The sequence below is a fragment of the Epinephelus fuscoguttatus genome, linkage group LG21 (assembly GCF_011397635.1).
Source record: "Epinephelus fuscoguttatus linkage group LG21, E.fuscoguttatus.final_Chr_v1".
Taxonomy (NCBI): domain Eukaryota; kingdom Metazoa; phylum Chordata; class Actinopteri; order Perciformes; family Serranidae; genus Epinephelus; species Epinephelus fuscoguttatus.
The window spans coordinates 34,222,748-34,244,000 of record NC_064772.1 but is presented as its reverse complement, the minus strand read 5'-3'; the positions used below and the strand labels follow the sequence as shown (position 1 = coordinate 34,244,000).

Sequence of the window (21,253 nt, the reverse complement as noted above, 5' to 3'; positions counted from 1 at the left end):
CCTCGGCATATGGGTGAGTAGATAATGGCTGAATTTTCATTTTTGGGTGCACTATCCCTTTAAAGTTAAACTCATCCTACCATACTGTCTGCAATAAAAAAATAACCTTGAACTTACCTTGAGTTTCATGTTGGAAATGGACCTGAGTGAGTGTGTCTTACACTATGAGGCAGGTTTCAGTCTAATGTGATACTAATGCAACAGTCTGACCCATGTTTGTTTTCAGGATAGATTTTGAGAATCCCATCAGCATGTCAGTGTGTGTGGTGAAACATCACATCCTCAAAGCTTACAGTGAGTCCTACCTTGGTCTTCTTCTCTGCACTTGCCATGTCTCTGCTCAGAGGGGTGCTGCTTCCATTAGTTGCAGGTTTTGCCTTCTTGGCCTTCTCTCCTCCGTCTGCTTTCGCCTTCTTGTCGTCCTTTTTCTCCACAGTCTTTTTGTTGGCCTGCACTTTGTCCTGCTTCTCTTCTTTATCGCTCTTCTGCGTTGGTTTCTCTGCCGGCTTCTCAGGCGCTTTCTCCACCTCGTCGTCTTTCTCCGCCTTCTTGTCCTTGTCTTTGTCTGTGTCGGCCGTCTCTATCTTGGTGTCTTCCACCTCTGGTGTCGTCTTTGCCTCCACGTCGGCCTTCTGCTCCAGCTTGTCAGAACTGGTATCGAGCTTGACGGGTGTCAGCTGGGGCTCTGGGGTCTTTTCAACTTTGTCCACATGCTGCTCTTTGTCATCCTTCATCTCTGTTTTCTCGAGCTTCTCAGTGTTTTTGTTGTCAATTATTTCTTCCACTTTGGGCTTCTCATTTTTGTCCACTTTTTCCACATTCTCTGTTTTCTCCGCTTTGCTGGTGACCTCTTCTTTCATCTCCACTTTTTCTACTTTCTCCGTCTTGTCTATTTTATCTGTCTTCACCGATTTATCAGGTGATTCTTCTACCTTGATCATTTTATCCTCCTTCTCTGCTTTCTGCTGCACTGACTCCACTTTCTCCTTCTCCTTTTCTGTCTCCTTTTTTTCTTCCACCTTCTCTACCTGTGCCTCCGTCACCTTTACTTTCTCCGTCACTTTCTCCTCTTTAACTTTTTCCGCATCTTTCATCTCTTTCTCGTTCTCCTTCTCTTTCACCTTTTCTGCCTCCTTCTCCTTCTCTGTTTGTGTCTCTGTCTGCTTCTTCTCTTTTTCTGTCTCTGCCTCCTTCTCCTTCTCCTTCTCTTTTTCTGTCTCTGCCTCCTTCTCCTTCTCCTTCTCTTTTTCTGTCTCTGTCTGCTTCTCCTTCTCCTTCTCTATCTCTGTCTGCTTCTCCTTCTCCTTCTCTATCTCTTTCTCCACCTTGGCTGGAGTCTCACTGATTGCGTATTCCACCGTCACGCTCTTCTGCTCAGGTTTATCCAGAGGGTCAAACAGGTCCACGTTCTTTACGTTGTCCTCCTGCTTCTCCTCCTTCTTCTCGGCCTTCTCGGTCTTGTCGGATTTTACTGGAAAGAGAGGTGATTTGAATTAGAAATCATGCAAATATATTATGAAGAATATACCTCTCATCTGATTCAACAACACACACAGGTATTGAAACAGATAGTCCAAGTGCTCCCAACAACGACTTCTAGCTTAATACACCAAAATCTCATCCTTGACTTGACCGACACTAATATCACAATCACAAATGTCAGGTGAAGCCTGATCATAATGGACATATTTTTCATTTTTCTGCACACTAAAAAAAACAACACACTCAAATGGAGTATCATCAGACCACAGAGAGAGTTCTTTCTCAGACGCCTCAAGAAATTCAAAGTGAAAACCAACTGAAACTATCATCCCCACACACAGAAAAACGCAGTATCAGACGCCTCCAATACTGCCCAAAATGCTGCATCAGCTATCAGCAAGTACTCACAGCTATGCACCAAACTAATACCAGATGCTTTATCAATAAACTTTAAGTAGTTTCACACTTGCAAAAAAAGCAGTTTACATGGTAATCAATTCTTCTTCTGTGCTCTAAAACAGTAGTGTACACAGCAAGTTGCGCTCTGCAGCCACTGTTAACTACTGTTTTAGAACACTGAAGAAGAATTGCTTTCCAGTAAATACTGCAATGTTAGCTGTTAGCAAAATGTCAATTCAAATAAAAGGGAGTTCTGTGGCATTTATTCTCTGTATGTATTCATGTTTTTCAAAGGGTTTACCCTGAGCCATGCTATATAAAACTGATAGCCACCATTTTACATGCCTCCACCCCAGCTCCTCCTTTTCATGCTGTGTCTGACTTATCAATGTCATTTCTGTTTGTCATTGATGCTGCTCTGTTCTGTTCCCAGGAGTCTTTGCTGCTGCTCTCCCTGCCTTAGGCTTTCCATGTAGGCGCATGGAAAGGCAGGGAGGTGTACTCTCTCTGCCTCAGGCTTTCCATGTAGGCACATGGAAGGGCAGGGAGATGTGCTCTCTCTGCCTCAGGCTTTCCTTGTTTGCACATGGAAGGGCAGGGAGGTGTGCTCTCTGCCTCAGGCTTTCCTTGTTTGCACATGGAAGGGCAGGGAGGTGTACTCTCTCTGCCTCTGGCTTTCCATGTAGGCGCATGGAAGGGCAGGGAGGTGTGCTCTATCTGCCTTGAGGCCTTCCACACAGGCACATGGTAGAGGCTTTCTGCGTAGGCCCAGGAAAGACAGAGAGGCCCCAGAACAGAGCCATATCAAAAAATGTAACACTGCAAATGGAAATTAAGTTTTCTTCGACTAAAGTGGTCCGGACAGAAATTCAGTTTAAACGCAAGAAAAAAAAATCACGTGTCAGAAGCTGGATCAGAGAACTGTGAGTTTTTTTCATTAGGAAAAAAAACTATAAATCATTAATCAATTGTTAAATTAGCTATTAGCAAAATAAAGGAATCAATTAATGTAAATGAAACTGATGGAATCACTGTCCAACAAATGCATAATCAAAAGAGGCCATATCTAACTCATCTCACCCAATACTTCTGCCAACTTCTGAAGAAAAATAAACATAAAAGCAGCCTTTTTACTTCTGTAATAAAGCCTTGTGAATTCTAACTTCCAGTTCTGGTGAATATACCGTTGCATCTCTGTGTCATGTTCCTAAATAAACAGCTTTTGCTGATCAACTACATACTGTGATTATCATTTACTGAGTGATGTGTTATACATCAGTCTATACTGTATGCAACACTGCTGACACTGTGTACTGGGTGTTTTACAGACAGTACAAGGAACAAATTCCGCCCACTCTGGTCAGATATCCTGTAAACTGAAATGACTGATACTTGTTTAGAAAACAGACATACATTTTATCTCAAAACACTGAGAGGAAAATGTCCTTGAGACTTAGTGGTAGAGGACTTTGTTTTCCTCAGAACCCTGCGAGTCTGCGTCCTTTGCTCCTGCACGGTTCACTGAAGCCATACCTGTCCACTGTGTCAACTGATTTCTATGCCTGAAGGCAACCACGACTATTCTACGTGTTAAAAGACCCATTAGAGACAAAAGATTCAACATTGTTCTTGATGAGTTTTTAGGAGTAACAGGTTAAAACACAAATGAGCTTCACCAGCCTGCTGCACCATCCTCCGTCTCATTTATCTTTTCTGTTTCTCCCCGTCTGTCTTGGTCAATCTCGACTGTCAAACATCATCTGATGGGGCAGAAATAGCTTATAATGAAAGCACAACTCGTCCTGTTGCCCTGGCTACCATACCAAGAGAGGATGCGGGCAGTTTGGATGGAAAAATGAGAACAGGACACAAACAAAAACTAATTTCTGAGACATCTGTGAAGGTGAACTGTGAACCTAGAGCCTTAAAATCAATGCAAAGAACATTCTGTCTCATCAGTATCAACGTTTACACACCTGCTGGGGCGTTCCTGAACAAAAACCTATTGCTAACTTTACTCTCAGGGGACTTTGGATCCATAATGGCTTCCGTACAGTGTCACATGAAGATACAGGTGGTGATGTCTGTATGAGATCTTCTATATCAACAAGCAAAAGATGGGACTCAGCCGATGAGAGTGCTCCTTGTGTTGTGCCAAGCTTGAGAAAAAATCAATAGTAATCTTCAGTCTATTTATTCGATAGTTTTGCTTGAATGGGTCCGACAGAAAATAAAAACACTCAGAGTACAAAGGAATTCAGTAGAGTAAACTGAACACTTGGAGTTTGTAGGAGAAGCAGATTATTTTCAGACCTGCCTTTTTAGCGTGACCAGAGACAAAATACTACGAGTCTGGATGATGCTGACGCCCTGCTAAACATGCATGAAATATCATGCAATATAAACAAGCTAAAAGTAGATATTTCTCTCGTGTGTTGACTCACTGAATGAAGCATGTGCATCATCTGACCTCAGGTGATGATGACCTAACACTGGGGTGAGCTGACTCTAGCTGTGTCCCAGATTAGGATCCTGGATCCTCTGATGTCCACATTGTTTTAAGTGAATGCAGCATAACAGATTCTGGAAAAGTGTATTGTGTGTAGCCCTCACAATAAACCATCCACGGTGCACCTGTCACACTGACCTCTGCAAACCCTCCCACCTATGAGGATGGGAAATGTATAAATTTGCCTACGTTGCAAGAGGACTATTCTCTGAACCAGGACAAACACATGGTCTATTTCTGCAGCTGCACACAGATTTACAAAGGTTAAAGGAGTTCAGAGGGACAGGACTACAAGTCCCAAGTTTGTACCAACACCCTCCATTGTACAACAGTTCAAAGAAGCTTCAGTAAATATTAATAGTGCAACATCAGAAATGTTTATGTCAATGAATTCATCACTCATATTATGCTTCTTCGGTGGATAATCATACTTGAAGTTTTGGAACTACAGATCCCATGATCTGGAGGCTTTAGGGATGTAAACAGGAAGTATAATGTTGCCACAGATCCAGTTACTGAGTGTGTGCTGCAACTTGAGCCCTGCTTTTTTTTAGCCTACATTTGTTTACATTTTTTAAACTGGCACTGTTATGCTAACTTAAGTATGAGCAGCATCTTTTTTAGGATTTCTATGTAGATTTATGGACATTTATTTGCAACAGGAATAACCCTCTTGAAAGCGTTTCACATTGAAGCCTAAAATTGAGCATAGCGTTAGTTCAGTCAGGACACGATGTGAAGCTCAGCTCACATCCCAGCTACATCAGCTGATCTCAAACAGCGCAATCAACTGACGGTGCAGCTGATTGATGGAAGGGAGTCAGATCACATGATTCCTTTCTATGCAACCAAATCTCATTCAGGGCGCCCTATTTAAACTGCTCTGGCCTGCCTACTGTTGCTGCTTCCTCTGCAAGCTGCTTTGCAACCTGCCTCCACCCCAGCTCCTCCTTTTCATGCTGTGTCTGACTTATCAATGTCATTTCTGTTTGTCATTGATGCTGCTCTGTTCTGTCCTCCTGGGGGTCTTTGCTGCTGCTCTTCCTACCTTAGGCTTTCCATGTAGGCGCATGGAAGGGCAGAGAGGCCCTAGAACATAGTCATACGGCCAAATGTAATACTGCAATGGAAATAAAGTGTTTTTGACAAAGTGTCCTAACTGAAATATGTGTACCATGGTGCGTGTTCAGATTGTAGTTATGATCCTGAGAAGAAGTACAATTTTAGATGCAAGTTGCAGCAACCAGGCTCTCAGAGTTTGTTTGCCTCCAGCCGTGTCACACAGACACGGCTGCTGCTCCAGCTGCTCAGTGTGTTGATAAGTGGGTCAAATCAACGAGCCAAATTACATAACTAACGTTACAGTGTATTTAGAACAGCGGTATGTACCTGTCCCTTTCAATTCACGCACCATCTTTTCCTCATGTGTTTTCCTATGTTGGGTGAAATTCATCAAGGAAGTCAGTCTGATGGTTTTGGTTATGGATTTACCATTCGCCTCTTTTTCTCTTCCTGAGACTGATCAATGGGGAGTTATACTTACAACATGTCTGATCATCTGACTGCCTGCGTTTGTTGCCCTGTTGGGCTTCTTTTTATTTCCAGATCTTAGCTATTAACCTGGTGACTACAATTTAATTACTAATAAGAATGGCCAAAAATATGAAACAAACTGTATGACACTGAAATTCATTCATATTCATTTCCATCACTTAAATGGCCTATTGTGAATTCGCTCCTACACAGCAGTATCACAATGCTGCTGATCAACAAGCTTATTGGCTTTTCCTTTCAGCTTTTATTGCCTCTGATTTCTCTTCCAGGCCTCATTACCTGCCTACTGTACCGAACAAGACAAATGACAAGGAAAACAAACAAAAAACAGAAATCAGTGCCACACTCTACGAAATAAGGGTTCCACAGAGATTCTTCCTGAAGCGCTGATGTTCTACCCAGAAACATTCGCTTCTGAAAAACCCTTTGAAGCCCAGTTCAGATGCATAAGCACATACAGTGAGCAGCAGCAGCAACCCACTGTCCAACACAGCCACAGAGGGCTCAGCGAGGACGGAGCACGGACGCCAACATGCCGTCTGTAGACATTCTAACTTGACCAGCAGACTTCACTACAAGCCGGCTGGCTGTTGAAATACTTGATGTGCTATACATTCTAAAACCAGCCACCGGCAATTTGACCAGCTTAGTTGCAGGTGACACCATCAGCTGGCTTAAGTAGAGCTCAAACCAGCCAGCAACCAGCAACTTTTCTCTGCAACGTTCTAAAATGGTTTTCTCTCGTCGCGAATCCTTGGTTTGAACTGGGCTTTATGGTGAAAAGGTTCTTCAAGGGTTCTTTGAAAGAGTAGGGATTCCATTAAAAACCCGCTCTGTGTGATGCTAACAGTTAGCCCTGTAACTCTGAAGAAAGATTTATTCAAGAATCGTTGAAGGCATGGGTGTTAAAAGATCCTCACCCTTAAACATTTAATCATCTATCTCTCAGATGGTATTGTTCTGTAATCACAGAACAAAAGTTTGCAAATAATCGAGACGATCCTTGATTTAACTACTGCTGTTCATTTCTGGTGTACATTGTGCAACACCCTCTGTTGATGACCCATCCTTGATTACAATGGTTCAGCTCTAGACTGGCTGAAAAAAAAGGCTAGTTTGCCAGACTGCTCCAAGAATCAAAGAATCCTCAGTGGAGTCAGTTCAAGAACCAGAGCTGATTTAGTGGAAAGGGGGTAAGAAAGGGTTCTGAGTGGAACCATTACACTGTAGAAGTGTCTTCCATGAAACCTCTCATTGGGGGTTCTGGGTGGAGCCTTTCACAGATGGTTTATTTGAAGGTAACACAGCCTGTCAAGCCTAAAGTAGCCTATCAACATTATAAATACATCTAAATGGGCATTCATTAAAATGTTTTACCACAAGGTGGCTACTCTGCAGCAGGGTCTTTATGATAAACTTTGCAGCGTTGGCAGTAAAAGCAAACCAGCCTGTTCACACCAGATTAAAAACTTAATTTAACTTTAAGACCTTTTTTGGAATTGGAATCCATAGCTAGCCTAGCTAAGGAGACTCAAGACTATCACCTCCTATTGAGGTTTGGAAAAGGTGCTAGGCCGCAGGTGTATGATGCACATTTTAGTTGATGAAATGTTAAACATTTTTCTTATTTGGTGTAAAGGCTACACATTTTTACAGTTGAAGAATATAAGAACTTCTTAAAGTTTACAATTATGATAAAGGAAAATTATAAAGTTAAAATTAACCGTTTTCATCTACATATTTCTTTGTCAAAGCCACAGGGAGCCACTGGTGATGGGCGAAGGAGCGGCATGTGGCTCTGGAGGTTGCCTACCCCCTTCCTATGGGGCGAAGTAGAAGACCCCTGTATGGTTCTGGTTGGCACCTTTATTTCTAAGAGTGTAGGAGTTCCATTAACACCAGTTCTTGACCTGCCTGCACGTTTCTCACCTGCAATGTTGCACAAACAACTGTTCATTTAACAGAAAACACATCAGGATTTAATTCTCCCTTGCACTCACTTCTGTGGCCTTAAATGTTTTCTGTTATTTTTGGCACATTAATCAATGAAATCACGTCAGAGGACTTAGAATTAGGAACACGACGATGAAACAAAGAGCTGAGACAGAGAGAGGGGTGGCCTTTGATCCCAGTGCTTGAGAGTCAGCGTGGGAAATATTGATGAGCAGATTTAGAGGTGAGTGGGTGGACAGAAAGAGAGCATGAAAAACGATTAATACGGAGGTAACATAAAGGTGAAACACAGAAGAACTGGTTAGGTTTTATAGTTACTCTGGGCAAATCGTACCATACCAGTGATGATCTTTAAAAAACAAGGGACTGCAAGAGACAGAAGAAGGATAACATGGGAAGGAAAGGAGGAGACAAGACTGGGGGAACTGGGGCGTAAGGCTTTGAGCAGAATGAAATGACATTGTTAGCTTACATAACATACAGCGACCCCAGACCTGGAACAGTGACAGACATGAGACCAAACAGAGTGAGCGTAAATAGGTGACTATATGCAAGGGAAAAAAACCCTGACCTAAATAAAGCGAGACAGCGGTGTGACAAGACAAGAGAAAGGGAACAATAGAAATGGGAGTAAATTCATTTCTGTCCTGTAAACAATGAGAGACTCAGGAGATCAACCTGATCCTCTAATTAGGGCAGGAATCTGATACGTGTCAGAGCCGTGGAAAGCCCGGTGAAAATGGCTTTATTTAAGCAAACAGCAGGGGGTGGAACCCAACCCACCCACTCTCACACTCTTTCCTGGGTGACTATTTTTCACAATGCTCTTCCTTTCTTTCAGTACAGTTTGCAGTGCTCCTTTGTCATTAAAACCACTTTGATTCTGCCAGTTTTTCACTTGAATGTCACCACAACAGAAAAAAACATCCACTATTATCCCTTTCTTTGTTCTTCACCTGATCCTGCGACTCCTGCTCCTACCAGAGAAATACTATCCTGGAGATTTTTTCAACACTTAGACCAGAAAATTCAAGAGACAAATGTGATGAAGGGAGCGCTAAAACCCCAGAGCAATGGGACCGGAGGGAATCACAAATATTACATGAGCTCAAAGTGTGACCTGTCTACAGATGGACTATCCAGCAACATAAAGAGAAAAAAGGAGAAAAGAGCAATCACTCACCTCCCCAGAGAGGGACATTAATTATTAACAGGGCTTGTGATTGGAAGCATCAATCACGGTGAACCTTCAGGGTGTAGGTTGGTGATGGGGGGCCATTACTGAGGGAAATATTTCATGAGAACATGCTCGTACAGTGGAGGTCAAGCATGATGTCAGCAATAACTCCCCAAGTGAAGTCATGGCAACATGAATCTGCTTCCACACCTCTTAGATTGGCTTCAAATTTGGTCTGAACGTGCCTTCGTATTAGGAGTCGTAAATCACAAATTGCATCAGGATATAATGTAATATGGATTCTCTGAACAACGATACGATATTTGCTCACAAAGTCTTGCTCACAACTTCAATGGGGCTAGGCTGCTAGTAGGGGTGGAGGAAAACTGACAGCGAAATTTTAGGATATTTGGATATTTGTATCGCTATATGGCTGCTAAGAATTGATTTATTTAATATATAAAAATGTCTTCAATAAAAATTAGTCATGCTACAGCTACTACAATGATAAAATCAGCTGTTTGACACAGATGTGCCATGGGATTTTCAAAATAAAGGCGATCATATCGATAATACAGGATCGTTGATCACTGAAATTAAAGCAGGGATGGGCATTTAAATAACATCCATATGCATATTCTCTTTTAACTGTCACAGAGTTGTCAGGTACTACCAAAAAATAAATCTAATCTAAGAATAGGAACTTAAACTGGTCAACAACAGAAAACAAGGGCAATCTGAAATTCATTATTGAACAACTAGGTGTCAATTAGCCTATCAAACAATAAATTCAAAGTTAACATAAAAAACCCAAGAAACTTTCTGTTGCTGCCGTTACATAGGTTAAACACAGCGCTGAAGGACTGTCTCCAAGCTACTCTCCTTCTGGTTAGTTCAATGTCTGCCTGGTTAGCACGAGCTAACATAGCAGCAGCAGCAGCTAACATCCAGCATCGAGCCGTTAAACAGTCCCATCAACCCACCATTCTACTCTCTTGTTAAACCCGTCAATAACCATTCGTTCACTGGTTCCCAATTGGTCCAGCCATAGGGTCCGGATTTCTCTGTAGTCATTAGGTCAACGTCGACACAGTTTAATAAGTTAAGAGTCATACTTGGGTTTGGCTATGTTGTTGAGCTAGTTTGCTGTCTCTGTCCATCAGTCACTCACTCTACAGCACGAAACGGCACTTCAAAATAAAAGCTCTGTGCTGGAAATTCACAGTACTTACTAAAGTGTTTTTTACAAACCTGACATGTTTCTGAGTCACTTGCAGTCCACTCAGCATAGATCCCTGACCCATTTTTAGACCCACCAGTTGGGAACGGCTGTTTTGGTTAATGGTACCTGTGTGATGCTAACAGTTAGCGCTGTGCAGGAAGACTTCATATGGCAATGAAGTTGCTGTTGTTGTCACACGAGCGGGGCACTTTTGATGTTCCTCTGCGTGGCTCACAGCCCCTGCTCAGGGTTTTAGCAGGATCTCAACCTGCTGCATTAGCGGAGCTGCCGAGACCCCAGGATGGCCCTAACTCTTGTATAATATGTGGCTCAGGACAGCAGGGAACAATGAGCATCTGGGTGCAGTGAGCCAATTCATTTGAAGGTTTCATTAGCATAATGATAACACTTAGAGCCCATTTAGGGCTGTTAAGCCTGGGCTCTCCTGAAGAGCTCGGCCTCACCTCAAAGTTTTTTTTTTTTCTTGTCTTATTAACATGCTAAAATATGCAGACTCTGCTCTCCCATTAAAAAACTTTAAGCTGTCTTTTTTTTTTTTTTTTGTTTTAGAAATGTAGGTTAAAAAAGGCACGTCTAACATTTGTATTGTAAAGCAAAAAATTGGGATTAAATAATTTGCATGACACATAAGCATCTACTTAATGTCTTTGCTTCTCTGTGAGGACACGACACTGGTCTCTTAAGATGTTTGCATTACACTGACCCATGATGTTCGGCTCATGAAGGTGGTTTAATCCCCATTAAAGCTACTTATGAAGTCATCACGAGGGGCGGCTGAGGCTCAGGAGGTAGAGCGGTTGTCTGCTAATCAGACGCTGACTCACCTGTCCCCTTCTGGCCCCTGCAGTCTGCATGTTGTAGTGTCTGGGTGTGAAACTGAACCCCAAATTGTGTGAGTGTGAATGTTTATCGCTGCTGATGAGCAGGTGGCACCTTGTGTGGTAGCCTCTGCAATCAGTGTATGAATGTGTGTGAAAGTGATTTTAGTGGTCGCTAAGTCTTTTTACCATTTAGTGAAAAACAGTTGAAAAGTTTTATACCTTTATCTTCTGTAAGAAATCTAAAGCAAATAAGCAGAGGTCAAAATGAAATTCTCATCCGCGGAGATTTCCATCGTCAATAAACGTATTCAAGACCAAATTCTGAGGTCTTCATTTGGCTCCTCAAGTGAATTATGTAAATCAGCTCTTACAGACGCTGTCTCATTAAAACCCTGTCACTCTTTGCTCCACAACACTTGAAGCTCTCTGGCAGAGCCGAGTTTGTCAGCCTTGACAACGGCCCTCTCTGTGAAGTGAGAGCTATACTCCATCACTGCCATTTGGTCGCACATCAAACACGGCGGACAGTTATAAGTGGTGGTGAAGTGGTAACAGAGTGGAGAGTGGACTCTGTGGCTACATGTCCTATCTGAAGTGTGAGACCCTGTGTGCTGTCTGATGAAGACTCACTGACAGCTCAGTTACAAATTACAGCGGTCTGCGGGGAAGCTGCTCAACCCTTTGAACCACAGACTGTATTGGTTTGGTTTTCACGTCCTTTATGTACATGCTTGTGGCACAGTCAGTACATGTCTTAGCTTTTTCAAGCACTTTGATATAATTGGGATTTTTGCCTATGTGCCCACAGGTTGTCAATGCACTGTGTGCATATTTACATGAATGGACAGAGAAGAGCAGCGGTGTTTCAGGGATGTAAAAACCATACTGACTGGACACTTTACGCCATTCTAAAAAACTCATTCTACTGGATTAAGCCTTATATTTCTTATCTCTATTTGGGATGTATATGCTTTGAATTTTGGCACTGCAGCTCCTACTATGCTTTAGGTGAACACTGTCTCATTGACTCCAACTGAGCCCAGCTTTTATTCTAAGGTTGCATATTACATCATAGAAATACATTTTGGTGAGTGTGCACCTTGGAAAGCCATTTTGCTTTTGGTGTTAGCAACAACTACTGACACTGTAACCATGACGAGACCAGACAAAAATCCGCTGGTTTGCTTCTGATACCCAAGAAAACTCAAAATTTGATTTTTATGAGGCAAGATCTGAAGCTAGAAGGTGCAAGGTGCATTTTTACTTGAGTTTTAAATGGATTTTTGGACGTTTATACTCAGTGAACATTGTAATGTCTGCTATACCTAGAAAAAGTAAGTTGCACCTATTCCAGTAGAAGGTGTTTGATTGCATTATGACACTACAAAGGAAAGGTTTAACTTCTTCTTGGGCTGTCCCCTGAAATGTGAAGGTTCTAATCATCAGTTGTAGGGTTGCTACGGTATTGGATTTACGGTATTGGATTGGTGCGAAAAGCGTCTCAGAAAATATGTCGATTTCATGGTGTCATGGTACTACAGAATTTATATTATCAGTCAGAATGATGCTTAAAGGAATAAAAACAGAAGGGTTATTTTTGTTCTTATACAATATTTTGGGGGGCTTTTTTGCCTTATTTTGCAAGGACAGTTATAGATAGAAAGGTAGAGAGAGAGTGGGGGTGACATGCAGCAAAGGGCCTTGGGCTGGAATTGAACCCATGGCCGCTATAGCAAGGACACAGCCTTCGTCCAAGTGGTACCAAACCAAGTTCAAACTCTACATGCAAGAAAGGGACGGAATCATTGAGTATTCACACTGAACAGCCAAATTCGTTTCTACTGCGACAATACTGAGTCGAGTACAGCCATGACTTTTTCAAAATGCACCAAGGGTTTAAAGGTGCCCAAATGCACAAATATATACACATCGATGCAAGAACACAACTGAATACTCTGATACTGTACATACTGACAAACACATTCACACAGAAAACAAATGCTTTGCCCACACAAAGACAAACAAACATTTACGCAAACAAGTACGCAGACACTGAGACAACAATTAGCATAAGCAAACACAAGCCCATGTCCCAGATCTATTTACTACAGCCCGACGCAGGGCCGCTGCTGGAGAGAACATTCAGTTCAACGTGCCGACAGAACATTATGTGACAATTATCTGCTTGTTTCTGAGAGCGAAGGCAGCTGAGCGTCTGCCTGAAACCAGGAAATATTACGAGACAGAAATAATTTGACGTGACAGAAGATCTACACACTGACTCTGGGCGTACGTTTAGCGTGGGTTTTGCTACGTGTCTGTCGAGATGCAAGCTGATGGACTGAACTCTGACCTCTTGTGGTTTGACTTCATTTTAACCCTTTCCTCTCAAATGGGCGGGACCTCTGCTTTGTGCAGTACTTCTATCCACTAACCCACATTCTGATCTATCCTTCTTTCTCCTCTTATCTTTCTTCCCATGATCATTCAATCAAGTATTTATACTTCCTGTTTTCCAACATCTCTACCTTCTTTTTTCTTTATTCCCCTTCTTTTACCCCACTCAATCCTCTTCTTTTTCTGTTTCAAATCTCATATACCATTCTTTCCTACAACCTCTCAAGAGAGATGAACATGTTGCATATTTGCAGCCACTACCATAGATGCTGACAAGGAAACAAGGACATACGAGTTTCTTTTACATCAACAGAAGCAACGGAAACATTTCCATGACCTTGGTCAGAAAGCAAACAGATGCATAAATATAACACATAGCCTGTGGCTTGATGACTCTGCCATGCTCCTGTTTAGACCTCAGGGGGCAAAAAAATAAAGATCACTGCCCCTTTAATACTCCAGTGGACAGGCTGGCAGCCTCTGCCACACTCAGCTTTGTGGCAGGAGGTGAAAAAAAAAACATGCTGTGTGAGCGAAGACACAAAGAGATAGACGAAAAGAGAAGGGAGGAAAAAGTGTGAGACAGCACAAAGTAAGAGAAGCATGTCCACTGTAGAAGGCACCACCGTACTGGGCCACACTTCCCAGTTAATAGTGACCCCATTTTGGCTCAGAGGTGGTCATCATTCAACGTGACCGTGACCCGCTTTCGGCCATCTTGGCTCTGCCCGCCCTCACCAAGAATCTAATGAGCATTCAGAGCAACAGGAAGTGAGAAGGAGCTAGAAAGATACCAGCCTTGTAGACAAACATGGAGTATAACAGAAAATGAGGTTGGACAAAGACACAGCGTCCATCGGCTATAATGAGCTGTGCATCTGTGACCCTGCATCTAAATGTCAGCTACTATACTACCTCACGCTGCAAGCTTATTGTGCTGCAACGCACATTTGTATGCACATGAACAGACACACTCAGTCGCACATGAAGGCAGCCACCTGTGTCCACAAATGCCAAAACTACAACAATATACCTGTTGTCCCAGCATTCGCACTCTGAATCAAACCCATCTCACACACTCTGTGCAGTTTGCGCCTGATCTGTATCTAAAATTGGCACGGGGTGTTTGACCAACACAACGAGACAGATACTACCATCGTGGAATGTCAAGTAGCCCGCGGGGGGCTGCTCCGTCGCTGTCGACTTCTCTCAGCTTTTCATCCTTTCTCTTTCACTCGCTGTCTCTGTCTGACACTCCTCCTTTCAGTCTGCCTCTGCAGCTATTTCTAACCCCAGGCTGTCTGAAAGCTTAAACCAGGAAACCAAGTCTGGTTTGAAATGAAGCGTTCGAACAATGAATGGACAATGACTGCCTTCATCAATAGACCGATACGCCCACAATCTACATGCATGATAACGGAAGTATGGAGATGCTCTTTGAATAATGAGTTGTCAAGCATGAATTAGACTGGTGCCACACCACTTTTAAAGTCGGCTGATACCATATCTGTTAAGATTTTGGTTGTATACTCTGCCTGAAGTCGGATCTACTGGTTCAAATATCACATGTTCCTATCCACAAAACTTTTCCCGGCAGTCTGTGGAAGTTATTTATATATAAGCAGAATTTTGGGCAGTAAAAGCTTAACCTACAAACTCTCAGTATCAACATGTTTGCCAGTCAGACTTTGTCAGTTGCTGAACAAGCACAGTTAAAAAGAGGGGACTGCAAACATGACCTCCACCTACCATCCACTGTGATGAAAGGGTTAGTGGTGGAGTTCGAGCCAAGGTCACTGCCAATGTCCAATCTTGATTTGTTGCCAGCCTCGAAGTCTACACCTGCGCTAGCGGTGAGTTTAGTATCCGCTGCACTGCTGTCAAATTCTTTAGCCATGTCAGATTTGCGACCAGTTTCCTCGTCAGTGTTGGAGCCCACACGCAGAGCAGAGGTGGCATCCATGCTGCTGAAGCCCTTGGGGCTGAGGGGCACTGGGAGCACAATGCCACCTGGCTCCTTCTCCACCTTAATGCCCTCCACCGGGGTCTCTAGAGGTGACAGAGGGAAGCCAGCATTGCCATCCTTCAGTGGTGGGAATGGGGAGAGGCAGAGGCGGGGTTCAGGCGGGGCTTGCCGCAGGTCGATGTGTGTGGTGCCCGCTGCCGAGAGGGTAGGTGGCGGGGTCTGGGGCTGATCTTCCGCAACTGTAAGTGAGCGCTTCATGGAGTGTGGTGAGCGACGTGGACCACCCATGGGCGACGCCAGCTGGTCCAATCCTGCCCCATCTCCACCGGGGTATTTATCAGGCAGCTCCAGACTGGTTGGTACCGACAGGTGGGAACATTCGGACATTGCACGGCGCATAGCCTTCCTCTGCTGCTGAGCTCGCCCCATAAAACAGGGCTCCAACTCCTCCCCCTCTTCTTCTATCTCTTCCTCCTCGCTGTTGTCCCCTGAAGAGCCATCAGATAACTGCTGGGCCCCCAGGGCCGCCCCGGCTCCAGCAACAACCTCATCGCCCCTCTCCAAATGGTTGTCATTGACAACTCCAATGACGCAGTAGTTAGGGGCCACCTGGGGCATGGCGACCTTTGGGCTGGATTCAGCAAAACTGGAGTTGTTCCATGGTTCAGATGGTGAGTCTCCATCTGCTGGGGATGCCTCCATCAGGGAGGCTCCCATTGAGTGTGGAGGCATTGCACTAGTGGGTGATGACAGCTCCATACGCTTGGCTGGGGATCCAGGAACTGGTGGCAGGGAGCCCCTGCTGGTACCCCCACATCCCAGAGCAGATGATAGTCTGCCTGGGGAAGCTGGGGATGGAGATGGGGAGGAGGACAGAGGGCTGTCTGGGCTTTCTCCTGCACTGCCCAGTGATGCGTTACCCAGCGAGGTGCTTCCAGAAATGCCCCCAACCCTGCCCGGTACCTTAAGCTCCCCATCCATGCTGCCCCTGCCCGGCTGCTCATAGAAACACAGCTTGTCTTCATCTGTGAGTCCAGTTGGTGTCAGAGCCCCCGCACCTACAACCAGGCCCCTCGGGGTGCCCCGGTCCATGCCTGCGGGGGACTGCCAGTCCCAGCTCTGAGCCGGCACGGTGGGCGTCAGGGACGGCACCTTACACAGCTCACTGTACTCTGAGAAAGGAGAACCAGGCTGCTGATTGGAGAGAGAAGACATGCTGTCTCTCCTTTCTATTCTCTTTCTCCCCCTTTCTTTGTTTCACAGTCTGTCTCAGTCTCAGGTGTCCAAAGGTAATCTTCACCACTTCTCTTCCCTTCTCTCCCTCTTTCCTTTGTCTTGCGCTGTTGCTCCTTTTCCTTCAGTCACTCAGGTGCGCTCTGCACTGTGTGTGTATATGTGTGTGTGTGTGTGTGTGTGTGGAGTCTCTCGTGCTGTGTCTCTGCTCTGAACTCACACTGAGAGTGAACTGGATGTGCAGATTGCTCCCTCGTTCCCTCCCTCTTTCTCTCTCTCTCCCTCTCTTTGGTTCTCTCACTGATTAAGTACAGTGGTCACGTGACCCAGTTATGGCTGCCAATTGGCGGATGCCAGTTCTCAGATCCCACCCACTGTGGTGGAGTGAGTAAGCCCCCTCCCCTCTAGTTTTCTCTTTCACTCCACGTTTTTCTCCCCTCAGCTCCTTTTCTTTCTCTCGCTGTGTCTCATGGTAAAAAGCGCAACGTACACAAACACACACACACACACACACACACACACACACACACACAGCTCTGTCTTCCCCCGGGGAGGATAGAGCGAGGGCTGAAACAGGCGCTTCAGGGGGAGCGTGGATTTCTGACTCAAGATCTTTCCCAACCATACCGCCCCACACCTCACATCCATGCCCTCCAGAGCAATACAATGAATTCCTGGCTAACACTGATCTTTATTTGACCTGTTCCTTCCAGTTTTTCTCTTCGCTTCACACACCTTCTACTTTATTAGCTCCTCTCTTTTGTCTGAAAAAACACTCTAGGCTCAAATCTAAAGTCTGGAGTCTAGTCTACTGTCTCTCCAGGAGTGCTTTGTAAAACTGCCTTGTTATAAACAAGTACATGGTACTTGCTTTAAGGCTGCAGACACGATTTGCTCCAACATGTGCATGTGTGAGATAGCAAGAAAGACAGAGGGACAAATCAATAAGAGAGGGCGACAGCAGGAGCCGGAAAGACCAAAGAAATAATAGCAATAAGCATGTGTAAGACCATAAGTGCATCTCTCAGCATTTACAATCCAAGTGTTCTATGTGAGAGAAGAAGAGGAGGAAGAAGGGGAGATGGGAAGAGTTATGGGAGACAGATGAGCAGTAAAGCCTCTGGTAAAGAGACCTTGTAGTCTGTCAGACTGCATCTGGTCACATGTGGAGAATCACACTCCATTACCCCCCCTCCCCATACTCCTACCACGCTCAAACACACACACTTGGATAATCAGGGGCTATGCAAAAATACACAAAAAACATGCGAGTTCTCACACATTAACACACATGTACGCTCACAGCGTATCCACCTGGGTAATCACTCTGCCACGTAGCATTTAAGAAATGGTTCATGAAAGGCAGACATGCTCATACATGCACAAATACAGTCACACACAAACAATTCCAGCTAACGCCGACTAACATGCGGAGTCGAGCCTGTAAGCATTTAACAGGAACTCAGCTTGGCAGGTTGCACAGAAACACTTCCAGCTCCATTGCTGTAACTCTGTCTTCCTGACTGCACCAAAACTGTGATTTCTAATGAAGTTATGGTGATTTACAACCATATGAGGTGTTACTGTGACTTTGTGCTCAGGAAACTGAAAAGCAACTGATTCATAAAGCAAAACTTTAAAAGAATCCAAACACTTTACATTGTGCAACAGAGGCCTCGGACTTCATTTACATCAACTGCAGAGTGTGGGGTTTTAAACAGCCCTAAATCAGAGAGAGGAAGTACATGTCTTTCCAGTAAGTACGTATTTTAGATATTTATCATATTTTTTATACATAAGACGTCTCCTTGCTGTCTGATCTGCTCCTGTTTTAATATGCTGTTTATTCTGTTTGCTGTTGATGCAAACTCAACACTTCCTCCATGTCGACAAGCAGCAACATCCAGGGCTGAAAAATGAAGCCAATGCAGAGTGCCAGAAACTGCAGTTCCTCTAGTGGCCACTTGAGGCTGGCTCTAAAACCGATTCTATCCCCACAGACTCTCCTCATGTTAAAATGCCCAACTTAACAGCTGAAATAAACATGTTGACCGCCTGGTACAAAACAGAAACAGTTTTTGTCACGCACACTAATTGACGTGTTCAAGACAGCAGCACAGGGCAAACCGGCCAATCATAATCCGACAACGATGCAACTGTGCTCCAATGACTCTAATGCAGTCTTTCGGATTTCCTTCATTTTCAGGCTGGTTTTCGAGCTGGGGCACGAGTATCAATGATACCTGGAGAGGTTGGAAAAAGGTATACGTTTCTTCCCTGTTCCAAAATATCACAAAGGGGCGGGGCTTAGCGGAAGGTCAATTAAGGCTAAAAGTTACGCATACTGAAGGATGGAGATCCACTGTTGCTCCTCCACAGCCCCAGCCTCTCGTCAAAATGATCACCTGCTGAACTTGAGGCTTTAAAATGGGGGTCCACAAACGAGTGGGAAACATAACGCTGTCCACGCCCATTATTTTATACAGTCCATAGTACAACTGCTACATTGATCAATCAATGAAATATAACCCTTCCTTGCAGGTACTGGTTAACAATATCCTGCACAAAACGTCCAAACTACAGTTTTATTCTATTAGACATCTGAAGTGTATGAATTCTTGAGTTATGGCCAAAAACATGTTTTGATAGATCACAATGACCTTGACCCTCAAATTCTAATCAGATCATCCTTGAGACCAAGCGAAGATTTGTGCCAAATTTGAAGATATTCCCTCAAGTCATTCTTGAGATATTGCTTTCACTAGAATCAGACGAAGGCATGGTCACTGTGACCTTGGACTACCACAATCTAATTACTTCTTCCTTAAGTCCAGGTGGACGTTTGTGCCAAATTTGAAGAAACTCCCTCAAGTCATTCTTGAGATATTGCTTTCACGAGAATGAGACGAAGGCATGGTCACTGTGACCTTGGACTACCACAATCTAATTAGTTCTTCCTTAAATCCAGGTGGACGTTTGTGCCAAATTTGAAGATACTCCCTCAAGTCATTCTTGAGATATTGCTTTCACGAGAATAAGACGAAGGCATGGTCACCGTAACCTTTGACTACCAAAATCAAATTAGTTCTTCCTTAAATCCAGGTGGATGTTTGTGCCAAATTTGAAGATATTCCCTCAAGTCATTCTTGAGATATTGCTTTCACGAGAATGAGACGTAGGCATGGTCACCGTAACCTTTGACTACTAAAATCTAATTAGTTCTTCCTTGAGTTCAGGTGGACGTTTGTGCCAAATTTGAAGAAATTCCCTCAAGGCGTTCTTGAAATATCATGCTCGCAAGAATGGGATGGATGGACACACAATATAGGTAAACTCTCAAAGGCACTGTTATATATGAATGATGGACAGCCTGTGACTACCCAGCATGCAATTTAGGCAAAGGTCAGTATGTGATGGGGAATTAATGTTAGACAACAGGGAGAGAGACAGGCTTGTTGTCCTGGGCTGAGCTTTGTATGTGTGTGTGTGTGTGTGTCCAGTGCCAGTCAAAATAGCCGGCGGTTACAGGCGTTCCTGTGGTTGTCGGTTTGGACTGAAGGCTGAACGTCGGCAGAAAACAATGATTTATAACAGGCAGACAGGCAAACAGGGACAGGGCGAGAGACGGCGGGACAGAGGGTGAGGAAGACACACACAGATGAGGGCAGGAAGAGGGAGGCAGAAGCAGAGGATAGGGATGAAGACTGATTGTGGAAGTAAGGATGACAGTTGGGCATCTTTGGAAGGAAAAGAAAGAAATTATGTCGGCAGCTGGATGAGGCGAGAGACAGACGCAAAGGATAATGAGTAGAAGAAAAAAGTGAAGGATGGGGAGGTGGGAAAGAAAGAAAGATCTGATTGTTGAAGGATTTAGGAGGAAAGAAGGTGAAGAAGAAAGGACAGATGGGCAAAAATTAAGAAAATGGGGCAACAAATGACACAGGAAGTGAGAGTAAACAGGAGAGTTGGACTGGGATAACAGCGGTGGAGATTTGTTGTGGGTACACATCATCTCTACACCTGACACCCAACAGGACAAGATGCAAGGCTGAAGGGTACAACGCTTCTGTCTGGTGTGTCCACTGCATCTTGCTTTCTGCTCCAACAAACAAGAGACTCTGAAAAGTTCTTTTTCTGGCTCACTTAAGGATTTGTTGGTGCTTTGGAGCAGTTGCACTGAATGTCAATGAAGTACATTGAATGGTACATCAATGCACACATGCACATGTCTTTGAGGGCCTTTAAATGGAAAAAGAAATACAAATCCTACCTTTATCCTCACCCTGAACTTTACCTTCTTTAATACTAATTTCAATCTCAAACGCGACTTTGCAAAGACTTTTTCCCACCACTAAAAGTTTATCTTAAAAGGTTCTTACAATCTTGTTCATTTGGGGTTCGGATGGTTTACTAAACAAAAGCACAACTGCAAATGGTTCTTTATACCTAGAGGAAGAATTGCTTCATAAAACACCAAATGAACAAGAGCTTTGTTTCCCTTAGTGTTTTCCCACTGGAA

At 44.0% G+C, this 21,253-nt stretch overlaps 1 protein-coding gene across 11 annotated transcripts in view; it reads right to left on the bottom strand.

Annotated features, from left to right (window-relative positions):
* The window catches only part of LOC125881951 (microtubule-associated protein 4), a 171,974-nt gene that overhangs the window by 28,406 nt on the left and 122,315 nt on the right, over positions 1–21,253 (bottom strand). For 10 of the 11 annotated variants that reach the window (XM_049565443.1, XM_049565435.1, XM_049565442.1 and 7 more), the window contains one exon: positions 306–1,471. In XM_049565443.1, coding sequence (XP_049421400.1) covers positions 306–1,471 — 1,166 coding nt within the window. Of the gene's footprint in view, positions 1–305; positions 1,472–15,284; positions 16,994–21,253 lie in introns of those variants that run through there. The other variant, XM_049565444.1, reaches the window with a different exon arrangement.